At 39.9% G+C, this 13,745-nt stretch overlaps 1 protein-coding gene across 1 annotated transcript; it reads left to right on the top strand.

The window, feature by feature from the left end:
* Nucleotides 1-211: 211 nt before the first annotated feature.
* LOC121516368 (integral membrane protein 2C-like) lies at nucleotides 212-13,390 on the top strand. The gene is made up of 6 exons (XM_041797632.1): nucleotides 212-467; nucleotides 3,937-4,080; nucleotides 8,233-8,421; nucleotides 9,055-9,165; nucleotides 11,969-12,119; nucleotides 12,318-13,390. The coding sequence occupies exons 1-6, from the start codon at nucleotides 375-377 to the stop codon at nucleotides 12,407-12,409; spliced, it is 780 nt and encodes a 259-aa protein (XP_041653566.1). The 5' UTR covers nucleotides 212-374; the 3' UTR covers nucleotides 12,410-13,390.
* Nucleotides 13,391-13,745: the final 355 nt, after the last annotated feature.

Genomic DNA, 13,745 nt, shown 5'->3' with positions numbered 1-13,745 from the left:
TGTTGTTCTAGTTTTACTGAATTAGAATCAATGGTTGTATTTAAAAATACAATTTAACGTTCAGTTTCGCACTAAAAAGCACCAGCTAATTCTACTTTGTTTTTTCAAAAACGGATTTCGTTCCTTTTTCAGCGCAGAAAGCAGCCAACTACTCCTTTAACGGTGCATAGAAAAAATAAAAGCCCACACTTCCGGTTGGATGAAACAAAAACAGATAGCGGAGCAGTGGTGAGAAGAGGACGAGCTGACAACGAGGTGAGGGGTTGTTCTGGAAAGGTGTTGAGCTATTGTGACTACAGGCGGAGAGCGAGGACACCTGCAGACAGACAGACAAACAGACAGGAGGACAGACAGGCAGATTTTGACACCGAGCCATGGTGAAGATCAGCTTCCAGTCTGTCGCGGGACAGAAAGTGGAGAAGGAGAATGATGGCGACAAGACCGAAATCCTCATTCCTCATCCAGTGGTGAGTAAAGCCTCGACTATTGTTATGTGTCTGTATGATAAAGCTCGTCTTTGTTGCCCTGACACAGTGTAATGTGATTCCTGCTGAGCTCAGGCTCTGCTGCCTGCCTGCCTGCCTGGTCTGCAGGGCAGCCTCATGCACCTGCACAGCCATGAACAGCAGCTGGACATTTTGACAGTATCTATCGCCATTTACTTGCAAACAAAACATGTCATTTCTGTGATGGTTTTCACGTGCACAAGAAGCCCTTTTTGCATCTCTTTAAACATGTATGCTCTATATTTTTGTATTGCAGATTGCAGTAAAATAAGCCAATTCAGGTTGTAAATGTTAATATTTGTCCATGTTTAGCTGTAGTAGTTTCACTGCCTCGGATGATTATTTCAATTCAGGATGTGACATATATCCTGTATGTTTTATTTCACTAACTTACTATGTTGTGAAAAGGTTGGATGCAAGAAATGTATGACATTTAGACAAAATGGCAGATGGGATGCTGGTGCTTGCAGCGCATGCAAGATTATTTTTCAAAGCTCTGATGGAGGAGGAGCAGTGGAGTCTTCAACTTTGCAGCAGCGGCATCGTTCTCAGATCAGCTCAGCCTTTATAAAAGATACATGACCTTGTCCTCAGGATGATGAACCATGTTTGAAAATAAATCTCAATAGGACAGAAGACATGCATTTTAAGTGAGTGTTGCAGGAGTGCATAGATGGGGTATAATATAGAGCCAGTGTCTGCTCACTAGTCTAATGTATTGAACAGGCAAATGATAGGCCTCATGGTGTGTCACCCTGTCAGCTGGTGTGAAAGAAGTCTTAAACTGTATCTGTCAGTGGGGTGGGAGAACACAAAGTCTCACAGAAGTGTGTTCACACAATCACAGTTAGCGCCTTGTCCTAATGTGTGTTCTGTTACCAAATGTTTTATCTGAAAGCAGAACACTGAGCTATGAACTTAAGCTGGGTGTCGAGCTGATTCTACCATAGTCATTAGGTAATGTCAGCTCACACTGTGCGACTGAATCATTTACGATGCACGACCCTCACGCACGACGTATGTGCTCACACTGTACTGTTCGATGGTTGAGCACAACCTGAGTGTTCACATGATACGAGTGAAGTCAAAAGGGACTGTGACAAATGTCAATGAAGTTTTCTTTGAAAAGTCTCACATACTCAGGTGGAATTCATATCTATCTACTTGTTTTCATGCTTTTGACGATCAAAAAGGCATCCTTTCTGTTTCCATGGTGATTTAAGAAACTGACAGTTTAAAAGGAAAAAAATGCCTCAAAGTTGGGGATTCTGCTGGCTGCTCTGCTCTCACTGTGAGATAGTGTACAGTCAAACTGTCACAGTCTCAAGTAGCCTATCTGGTTGTGGTCAGCTGTCATATCCACGCTTCACATGAAACAAGGCACGATCAGGCTGGAAGTCGACGTGACTTGTAAGTGAGTTGTGCTGCTCATAGTTCCTGACTGAATCAGCTGAAATTAGCACTGCACATCAAGATTTACACTACTCAAAGATGAACCAAACCCAGGAGTTTCAGCTAAGGTGCAGCTACCCTGGAACTCCAAAAACTGCTTTTAGAGTGTCATGAATCAAAGTCCTTGAGATGCTTGCTTCGAGCCAGACCCAGGGGGATTGCATGATGCAAGCATCTGGTGGACAGGCTTCTCTCCATAGGGCTCAGTCCAGCTCAGCCCTACTAAACAACGTCAAGCCATCACCCTGTGAGCTCACTGTCTGCAGGGAGAAGCATAGGGGTTTGGTGCAATGCAAATAGGGCAAGGATGGACATCTAGGCATCCCACAGGTCTGACTGGTTTTTGGCATTTTCAACGTCACCTCTTGTTGTGGGAGGTGGAGTGCTGCCAACTATACATGGGTAGGCTTGCCTCTACGCTCAGCACTGGCTCTGGAACCAAACTCCTGGAGAGGAACTGGATGCTCTTTTACTCCAGAATTGTCCATGATGAGAGACGCTGGGTGGGTGTGGGGATAATCACAAGCCTCTCTGGCTGGGAGGAATGGCCCGCTAGATCTGAATATGAGTGGTGCATCTTTATTTGACTTCTGTGCCAAGCATGGATTGGCCATAACGAACGCTGTGTTCAAGCATGGTGATGCACATAAATGTACCTGGAACCAGAGTACCTTGGGCAGAGGGGAAAAGTGGTCTGAGGGTTTAGTTATTACTCTTTGAAACCCCAAGACCACTTTTTCAGCTAATAACCTATGTAGATATTTAGTAGTACTGTTGATCAGCTCTGAATCCAACTCTTAGTGTTTAAGTATAAATTCTTGCTGGAAATATCCATGAAACCAGTCACTGCAATTGAGTTGTCCTATTGGCTGATCTGGACATAGGTATTGCATTTGGGGCCAGCTTTAGTTACCACAGAGTTTAACAGTGATTGCCCACTTTTAAACGATTGATACCTTCAAAATAGGAGCTTCAAAATGTGGAAATTCAAAGGTAACAGCTGGCTGGGATTGTGTGTAGCTCTTTTCCCAGAAGTCAGGAATGAATCATGCTTTTCTTGAACAAGGTTGCCATATATTCTTCGGAAGCATATACAACAGTTTCATGCTAAGACGGCTCTTGGTATGTGTGGACATTATGGTTATGACATTATGACCAATGATAAAACCCACAAAAGCTGCATAAACTGCATGATGTTGGGGCTGTTGTTTAGGGTTGAGTAGGCGTGTCTTCTCCATCCTCACAGCCCTGACCACGACATTCTGACAGCATTTATAGAACTCCAGAGTAGATGCACTCAGCTAAAAGTCTGGGTTTTGTTACCTTATAAGTGCAAACTATGCTGCACTCTTCTTGAGAGATATTGTGAATTTAAAAGTAACACTTCCAACCTTTCTCTCCTTTTTAAAATGATGCAACATATTCAGATAGGATTGTCATCATCCTCTGAAGTTCCTCACAATAGCTTTTCATCCTCCTATTTCCTGCTAAGAATAGCGTCCATTGTTTCTTTATAGAGCCTCCTTCTCAAGAGATAATTTTACCTGCAGGAACCACTCCTCCACACAGCTACAGTACACACTGACACTCTCTCTGTTAGTCATTATTATAATAAATGGAAGCTCACAGCAGTCAGTGAGTAGCGGCTGTCTGTGTGTAGTGCCACCCTGCCAACACAGGTTGGACGCGTGGCACCGTCAGATGGGCCGTGAGACTGGAGGCGTTCGGGAAGATTACTCACCCACATTCTCAGACGAGCTTTCACTATCAAAGTGCTTCCTCTAGCTTGGCCTCATGCTGCTAGTTCATGTTTAAAATGAGTAATTTCTATATCTGTGAGCATCTATGTAAGTAGTTTATGCAGTAAGTCAATTCAGGTCTTTATAGCAGATCTTCACAATCAAGATGGATTTGATGCTCTTATTGCTTTTCTTTGCCTGTTCACAGGAGTAATATGTACATTATGTCTGTTTTCCAGGATGAGGATGAGCTGGTCCTGCCGCTCCGGCCCAAAAAGTCCCCCCTGAACGGCCTGTGCTGCCTGACATTCGGCCTTGTTGTGTTCATGGCTGGTCTGGTCCTTGCCTCCATTTATGTCTACCACTACTACTTTATACCTCATGTAAGAGCCGATTATAACCACAATTATATCAAGTGATTGATGTAGGCCAGCATTAGGGCTGAGACAGTATGCTTTTAGTTGCATTTGTTTTGCTATACTTCAAGTTTTACAATTTGATAGTGTCAATTATTGCAGTTATCTTTACTTTTTTTAACCCAATCAATCATTGACTCATACAGCATTAAAGATAATATCATTTATAGAATTTCCACAAACCATGCACATCATATAAAAAATGGTGCAGATTGGATGTCAAGTCCAGCTGAGACCAAAGATGCAATGCAACAAAACTGTTTTTATAACATCACTGATGAAGGTTGCAGCTGTCTCAACTGAGCTGTAGCAGCTTGATAATGTTACCAGCAGTTCAGTTAATCAAATTGCAAATTTCTGGGTTTTGGATATTGCAAGCAGATAAATGTGAAATAGAAATCTAATTTTGATGGGCTGTAAACACCTTCAAATATGTGTAGAATATTTAAAATAATTTGTACAATAAAATCATGTCTTGAGCTTTGAAAAATTATTATAAACTTAACACAAAAAGTAAGAAAATATGTGTTTGCTAGATTATGTCTTTGTTGTAACAGTGCTTCTTGCTAAATAATCTTATACTGCTGGAGAGACTGTTTATTTCCTTTTTAAATGGTGCCACATTTGTAAGGAGCATGCATTTGTTGGATGAGCAGCAGAGCTGAGTGTGTGGGTTTCACCAATGAAAAATTAGCCAAATTTTGGCAAAACAGCTTGTTCTGCCATTGACTCTTGTTTTATGGACTGGATAATTGAGGTCTGAAGAACCAGTCTTTTTTGAGTCTGCTGGCTCGAAAAAAAAATTTAGGGATAACTGTTACTATGAAGCTGGTTATGAATAGGGATGCACACTGTTAAAGGGTTGAATTGATTTATCAAATTAAGGTGTGAGATTTACGAGTCGGTTAGACTAATTGTCTTTATTTTTTTATATAAAAATGGGCTTGAAATCCCTATAGTGCTCTTGTAAACTGTGATAAACCTTCCGCCTCTAGAGGCTGCTGTAGCTTCAGTGAATGGCCGCTGCCCATAGACTGTAAAAAGAACTGGACAAAGCCTGTGTGACATCAGCCGTTTGATTACAATAAGCGGCTTACGTATTGAAATCACTGTCTCAACCAAAATTTGGACTAACCTAACGGCCCGCCCACTAAGCTCGACTTCCTGTCAGCTAGCTAGCTAGCTAGCATTCTGGTAGACAGAAGTGTAGCGTCTGCCTGTCGAGCTATCTGTCAGTCAAATGAGATGCGCCAATAATTGCGCAGTAAGGTTTTTCCTAAATAAAATGGAAATGACTATGGTACAAAAAAAATTCACCCCCATACAGTGAGAGCACATGAAGACATTAGCTAATGAGACATGTTTGTTTTTTTGAACCAGGCTGTAAACCAGTTATTTCTAGTTTAAAAACAGCTTTCTAACGTGTTGTATGGTGTTCCTGCAGCCAGCCTCAAGTGGACACGTGCTGTATTGCAATTTTTGCACTTCCGCATTAGCTTCATTTTTCAGGACCGGAGGTTGCTGCTTGCCGCTGCCTCTGTCTGAGCTCTAAGTAATAAATGGAAATAAAGTGGTATGTAGGCTGTTGAGGGTTGAACTCATGTTCACTCAACTGCAGTGAAAGAGAAAGAGTGAGAAAGAGGCCATGTATCAAAGCACAATATCAATCTACAAAGCGGAACAAAGACTGGCAGAGCAAGCTGCTAATGTTAGCGAGTGTGATGTGAGCCTGCTAAACTCTGTACAGTGTGGTTAACACAGTGACCCTGAGATGAATTTGACTGTTTTCTAAGTATTTTAATCTCTTTAGACTAGTCAGTTAAACACAGTTTAGATGAGCATTTATCCAAATGTGGAACTAGACACATAGGAACATCCCTAGCTGTTAACTTTATCTATTAACTCAGGCTCTCTGCTTTAAGCTGTGTGCATTCTCACATAAGCGTGGGTGCTTAGTGCATCATTAGATTCTCCTACCTCTTAAAAACGATGACCACCAGCTGTTTGTCAGAATAAAACAATGAGAGTGGATGATTAATAGGCCTACACAACATTAATTACAGGAAAGATTGCCCCCACTGCTGCACTAAAGAAGAGAGACACTGCAGATAATTACTTTAGTCTTTATGCATATTTGTATCAATAAGCTGGTTTTATCATTCTCTAAACCATTAATGCCTCTCATTTATTTCTAACACGACAACAGCACAGAGTATAACTTTTACACTTCAAAATTATACAGATGCTGAATAAGAAGTAGAGTCAGGGGCTATGATTAGGTCTGATGGCCCTTTACTTCATAAAAAACTGTGGAAATAACTGTTGCATTTAGGCAAACTGTCATATTAATTCAATATTTTTTTTACCGTAATACATTAACCTGGCACTTCAGATTGACTGTTTCACATATTTATTACATGGGTTATAAATTTCACATCCATCTAGGTAACAGATGTCCGTGTTTGGAAAGGACAGAACCTATGTAAAACATTAAGAGGGTGACAAATTTCATTACTTTTGAGCCAATCAGAGTGACAAAACACATCAAGTAGTAGGCTGGTGCTACCTTGGGGAGTGAAGTTAACACAAGCTTAACTGGCGGGTGTTATAGCTTTTCACTATCAGTGGAGCCAGAGAAGCTAAAACTACAAGAAAAGCTTTTAGTTTGGTTGTTTGCTCTTCTTCCAATAAAGGAATGCAGTCCAACTCTGATAAAACCACGGCTATAGGTGCATACAAGCTTATCTCTTCACAAGTTGCCGTTGTTAAGAGGCTTGCAGTAAAACTGAACCACACCCGTAGCTACCGCCTAGTCCTAATGAAATGGTGCTGATTGGTCTGATCATTCCCTGATGGAGAAAAAAACATTTCAAATTGAAGCTTTGCAAGATGAATCCAACTGTTGTAAAAAACAATGGAATCTGACCTATCCACTAACTTTGCAAATTTAAAAATATATGACTAATCAAATTTTATAAAGGCCGTCAAACAAAAAGGAAAGTCCCTATTTCAGCTTGCAAGCAATTGTAAATAGGGGCATCACAGATTGTCACAGCATAAAGGAAAAACTTTTGCAGGACATTGTCAATACAGCAGTTTGGATGCTGTGCAATGCTGATGTTTTGATACTGTGGGCTTTTCAATGTAAATGGAGCCATGGTAGATGCACTTTACAGGAAAATAGGACCAAAAATAGATTTCCACATTTTGTTATTTTCTTATGATGCTGTGTCTTTATCAGCTGAAATTAAAAGTGTAAATCTTGCATAGAGGGCATAGATCAGGCTTTGCAATGTTATATAAGTAACGTATGTTCCATTCGTGTTTCTGTCGATGCATGCCTCCATTCTGTGATATTACAAATGCAATGTTATGATTCTCAGAGCTTTCATAAACACATTTCTTAAAATGAATATTTGCAGTATGCTCCCAGGTTACAGTTATTGCATATATTGTTCAGCTGATTTTAAGCTGTAACTCTGAGCAAAATCTAGTCTGAACCAGGTTATGACTTTAGAGTCAGTTTTCATGGTTTGCTATCCACATTAAGATAGGCAGCTTCTCAGCCCAGTTACTTTCAAACATCTTTATTAATCCCTCTCAAGACAATTGGTTTGGGTAGCTTGTGCATAAAAACATAATTGAAAAACACAGTGATACAGTTACAAGCTAAAAAAAAACAAGATCAAAAATAAATACTGGTATAATTAGGCCTGAAAAATTAATAACAGAATAAGAACATGGATCAGTCTAATAATAGGAGAAAAAGGATCCGTGCAGATAAAAAGATTAAAGACTATAATTCTGAGTTTAGACCCAACAGACCAAGCTTCAGTTTGTGCTAAACCCCCATAGACTGAAATTAATTAAAGTCAACACTATTAATTAAAGTTTTACAGTAGCTAACAGCTAAGAGACTAATCCAATAACTGATTTATCATAAATCTGATCTGTACATTATTCAGCCTTAGTCTCAGATTTGTCAACATCCAAACCAAAAAATAAAGTCCCCTGATTTGTTGAGGTCGAAGCTGTATATGAAGGCTATCTCTGCAGAATTGTTTTTATTGTTGCAGCTGCTGTGCTGATCTGGATTCTTGTTCGTATGTGTGCGTGCAGATCCCCGAGGAGAACCTTTTCCACTGCAGGGTGCGGTACGAGGACTCTGTGTACGCCCCCCTGCGTGGGCGTCAGGAGCTGGAGGAGAACGTTGGCATCTACTTGGCTGAAAACTACGAGAAAATCACTGTGCCTGTGCCTCACTTCGGAGGCAGTGACCCTGCTGATATAATCCATGACTTCCACAGAGTGAGGACCAAAACACACACATTGACTTACACAGCCTGAACGGAGAAGTCAGAATGCAGTAAACAGGGCAATCTTTCCTAAAAATAACACACCACGGGGTTGGTTTAAAATGGCTGTCAAAATGAAGGAAAGGGAAAAATTAAATGCAGTGTTATGCCACTATTTACAGCCATGATTTAAGGCTTTTGAGGCTGTAATCATGGCCACTGCTTTCACCAGCATGCTGAAATGCTGTAACGGTTTCATCTTGCTTATAGATAAAATTTAATGTTTACTTTATCAGCACCATTTTAAGAATGTCTCTTGCTACCAAGGTTTTATTAAAAAATATTTTAAAATGATTATATGTTTCCTGATGTCCCTGTATTTGAAGATGGCAGCACACTGAAATGCTGCATGATTTGTTTAAAGATCCCTGCAAACTCCTATGGCAGTTAAAACAGTATTCAGAGAAATATTTCAGGACAAACCACAAATATGGACGTATGATTTTTCCAATACCCCCTCCATTTATTTTGCGTAAATGATTCCAGTTTTACTGCAAGAAGCATCAGCCAAATAAGAAAAATTGAAACATTAAAAACAGAACAAAGTGGGTTTAATGCATTTTTAATAAACTGTTTTATTTTCCAGGGGCTAACTGCCTACCATGACATCGCTCTGGACAAGTGCTACGTTATAGAGCTCAACACCACCATCGTGATGCCTCCACGCAACCTTTGGGAGCTTCTAATCAATGTCAAGGTAAGACGACTGCAGCCTTAAAGACATCTTCTGCTTTAAACTGGTAAAGATAGTGACATTTTAGTTTGCCAATGTAGAGCTGAATATTTTTCAAGGAAGGAGTAAAAAGATAAGGAAATCAACATATAAAAGTCTGACAAACACTAGATTCATACAAACATCCAAACAATAAGTAATACATAAATACATAACCTCCAACCTTTATAAAAAAATGCTGACCTATAAAAAGAGTTTTAAAGAAACAATGAAATCTGCAGACTTGATATTCTGAGGAAGAGTGATCTGAGAGTGTGACCACTTGGACAGTAACCTAGCAGCAGCATTTGCACTAATTGTAGACCTGCTAAGTTAGGACTGAGTTATGCCACAGACGAGGGAGTTACAGTAGGCTAACTAAAAGAAGATTTAGTTAGAAGTTCAGTATGTTTAGCTGTAAGCATGCATTTGATTTTGGCTTTACTTCTTAGCTGAAAAACACAGGATTGAACTAGTTTGGTGATATTAGAATCAAAGTTAAAGGTTTTATCAATCTGGATGTCAGGATTCTTGGAGGTGGACTTACTGTTGCTGGCATAGAGACTGAGATGCTGGGTGATTTTCTTGCTAACATAACAAAGGCTGATAATGAGGATCTCTGTTTTATCTGGGTTGTAATGAAGGATGTTATGTGGCATCCAATTAGAAACTGGGGATAATCAGTCATGAAGGGTGCTAAGACTGTTGAGATTATTTGGTTTGAAGGGAAAAAAACAAGCTGCGTATCATCTGCATAACAATGGTATGATGTAGTACAAACAGACTGAAGATTACCCAGAGGTAACATGTACAAGGAGAAAAGGATCGGGCACAGTAAAGACCCTTGTGGAACGCCACATAAAACGGGAGCAGAGGAAGACGCATTGTTGTCTAAATGAACACTTAAATTTCTGTCAGAGGCAATAGTAGAGAAACCATTTAAGTGCTGTGCCAGGGATGACAACCTAATTAGAAAAACAACTTATTAAGATGGTATGATCAATGGTACCATATTGAGATCAATTACTACTGAGATCTTAATACGACCCAGCAGAGCAAAGAAGTCTAGCAGCAACAAGACTGATTTATGTCTGATGTTTTTTAACGAATTACTAAACCACTGCCATGGGGTAGATGTCAGTAAAACACTAAGCTATAAATCAGTGCAAACTGAGAGTCTGTTAATTGGTCAACAAACACAAAGTTGTTCACTTCAGTATCATTAAACAGATCATTCTGTTTGACGTTAGTTTAGCCCTAAGACTCAAACACTTGCAGCTTTCTAAACTGACTATCTAATGATGTTGCCTGTGATTCAGTTCATCAGATCACAGGCAGCTGGTTTTTGGATGTCTCAGGCAGGTAATAAAGATGTGGAGATCTCATTTTTATAGGCTATTAACATCCACAAATGCTTGTTCAGAACAGAGTACTTTCTCAGCGCCAATTTAGCTCTAATCTTCACTGGTTGCCGGATCGAGTCCTGGTCTTGGTGCATGTTTGATACATGTCTTCCCCCTCTATCTCCCTATATTTCCTGTCTTTCGTCAGCTGTCCTGTCCAATAAAAGTAAAAAAAAAAAACAAAACTAAATAATCTAAAAAAAACCAGACTCTCCTCTCTTCTACAGTGTTCATGGTTTTACCCGCAAATTGCACACTCTGATTCATCTGACCACAGAACAGTTTTCCATTCTGTCTCAGTCAATTTCAAATTTCTGAAATTGTTCCACAATTTTTAGATGCAGTTTTTTTTGCAGATTGGTGCAGCCTTACTCCTGAGAGACTCTGCCCCTCTAAAATACTCATTTTATACCCATTCATGTAACTGACCCTTTGCAGATTTATTTGATAATTAGTTGCAAAATGCTCCTCCAGCTGTTTGTCATAAGAACCATGTACTTTTCCAGCCTTTTGTTGCCCTGCCCCTACTTTTTTGGGATGTGTTGATGCCATCACCTTTGAAATGAGCAAATATTTTTCATGAAATTGTAAAATGTCTCAGTTTTAACATCTGATATGTTGTTTATGTTCTATTGTGGATAAAAAATATGGGTTCATGAGATTTGCTAATCTTTGCAGTTTGTCCTTATTAACATTTTTCACAGTGCCCCAACTATTTTGGAATTTGGGTTGTATTTGATATGATACAGTTAATATGATGGCATGCTTGCTCTGATAGTTTTTGTTTCTACTTAATTAAAAGCCTTAACTTTGTTCACCATCAACTGAGTGTAAAAATGCTCTGTGAAGGAGGATATACAGTCTAATAGTGGAGGGTTAAACAAAAATGGATTTCACATCACAAAGATTAATCATAGCTTCCTTTTTTGTACTTTCTAGCTCTACTTTCCCACAAAGGTCAACACTGTCAAGCTATTGTGTAACAGAGCTGGTATTTGCACTCCCTGTAGTTCCTTTTTGTCTTTGTGATGTACACAGCATCCTCTCCCTTGACTTGTTCATAATTAGATTAAGTATAGCTTATTATGACTGGAAATATACTCTCTGAGTGAGCTTGCTTGTCTGCTTGTTGAATTGCTGAGTCATTTGTGTTGAAAAAGAAAAATCTTTTGCATCATACGATGCACTCTCACAGGGAGGATCAAGCACAAAAGATAAGGTTTAAAGCTTCCTCTCTATTCCTTATTTCCCACAGAGTTTGACATTGTGCAGTCGATGTATAAACTAGCATGTGTAGTTCCTTTTTAAGCAGCTCTGCCCTTTAGTGTTCTGTTGTTAAATGCTGCCCTCTGAGCTTGTTGTTGTTGCTCTCCTGTCTCCCACAGAAGGGAACATACTTGCCTCAGACCTACATCATCCATGAGGAGATGGTCGTGACTGGCAAAGTGCACAACATGCGTCAGCTGGGACCATTTATCTACCGCCTGTGCAATGGGAAAGACACGTACCGCCTGAGCCGCCGTGTCACCCGTAGACGTAAGTCATGTCTGATGAAGGGATCAATGGTAACAATAAAAGGAAAACAATTGTCCTGACTGACTAGGCCCCTTTGTTTTTATTTGGGGGTTAAAGGGGCGAGGATGTGTTAAAATAGTTGTGGTAAAATCTGCAGGTCAGCGAGCACCAAAGTCACGGTACTGATCTACCCTTTTTCTCACTCCATCTCCCTCGCAGGCATCAACAAGCGCGAGACGAAGGACTGCCACCACATCCGTCACTTTGAGAATACATTTGTGGTGGAGACGGTTATCTGCGATGAAGCGTAAACACGGCGGTCACCCGTGTCACCCCACCCACCCAAAAGGCACATCTCCGTCACTACCCCAGCCACTGTAGCATCCTCCTGTGGATCTGATCTTGTCTGAGTCGCACTTTACTTCTTTTAGTTTGTCTTTTTGTAAAAGGGTTTTTTTTATGTATTCCCTGCCTTCTTGATGCGTTGTTGTTTTTAGTTTCTATCTCCCGTAGGTGATATTTTCTCTGACATGTGATGCAATACTAAGCTGCTGGTTTTATCACGGGATTTTCCTTGTAGCACAGTCTTTAAGCCAATAATGAACACAGTTTTAACGCCTCTGCTCCTCCTCTGGGGATCTGTTGCTGTCGTTTAGGGAGATGACTATCTCCATGTGTTGCCAAGTTGACTGTACTTGTGTAGTTTCTCCTGTACAGGAGGTGTCTCTTAGTATCAGTCATCTGTACAGAGCATGAACTTCTTGAGCTAACCTTACTCTCAGATTAAGTTTACCTTATATTCTTTTTAATATTAACTGCTAATGGCTCATTGCTTGCTTGCATATTTATTCTCTTGCCTGCCTGTGGCATCCTTGCATCACTCCCTGCGTCTCTAAGTAGGTGTAAGAACAGGTTGCATCAGGCATTTGATTGCACTCACATGTTGGTATCTTATTGAAATGAGTGAAGATTGTAGTTACTTTTAAAGCCTCATCAGCTTTTCTCTTTTTACTGTCATGAGCTTTTTTACTCACTTTAAATCATTGCCTTTGTGAATCCTTTTAAACAACATCCTTGTTTCCCTTGCATGTGTTATCTATATGAGAAAAACGGCACTGTTAGAATGTTTTGTAAAACTACGTTAAAGCCTTAGTCCAGACTATGGATTAAAGTCAATGCTACTGTAATGGTAGTGTAAAACATGGTATGTTAGTTAAACAAAACCAACTTTCAGCTGTATATTTTGTCTGCCAATGAAATCTGTCTGTGAATAAAGTAGTGGAAATAACTTAGTTTGGTTTCATCACTCAATCATTGTGTGAAATTAATCATCAACATTATGCAGAAGGGACAATGGTGTTGGTTGTCACACAGGTTGGTTGTCACACCCATATCTCGCCACCAGAAGGTGCTGTCTGCCAGAATTTGGTATGGAAATTTCCAGAATTGGGATCAGAGCTCACAGATATAGTCTTTTCTGGAATAGGACAGCTGAACTCGAGGTGAGAGGACTTTTTGTGTTTTAAGTCACCTTTAGATATTCATCTCCTCAGTGTTTTTCTTCTAGACTTTTACACAGTGGGTTTATAACAAAATAATAGTTACTCGTAAAAAGTGTGAGGAGAAAGTGACAGTTTTGATTTTTGT

This window comes from Cheilinus undulatus, linkage group 2 (assembly GCF_018320785.1).
Source record: "Cheilinus undulatus linkage group 2, ASM1832078v1, whole genome shotgun sequence".
NCBI lineage: Eukaryota > Metazoa > Chordata > Actinopteri > Labriformes > Labridae > Cheilinus > Cheilinus undulatus.
The sequence above is the reverse complement of the archived record's forward strand: the minus strand, read 5'-3'. Positions and strand labels throughout refer to the sequence as shown.

Coding starts and splice junctions, on each gene's coding strand:
- LOC121516368 (XM_041797632.1), top strand. CDS start 375: ATGGTGAAGATCAGCTTCCAGTCTGTCGCGGGACAGAAAGTGGAGAAG. Junction 468..3,936: donor TCCTCATTCCTCATCCAGTG/GTGAGTAAAGCC, acceptor TCTGTTTTCCAG/GATGAGGATGAGCTGGTCCT. Junction 4,081..8,232: donor ACTACTACTTTATACCTCAT/GTAAGAGCCGAT, acceptor GTGTGCGTGCAG/ATCCCCGAGGAGAACCTTTT.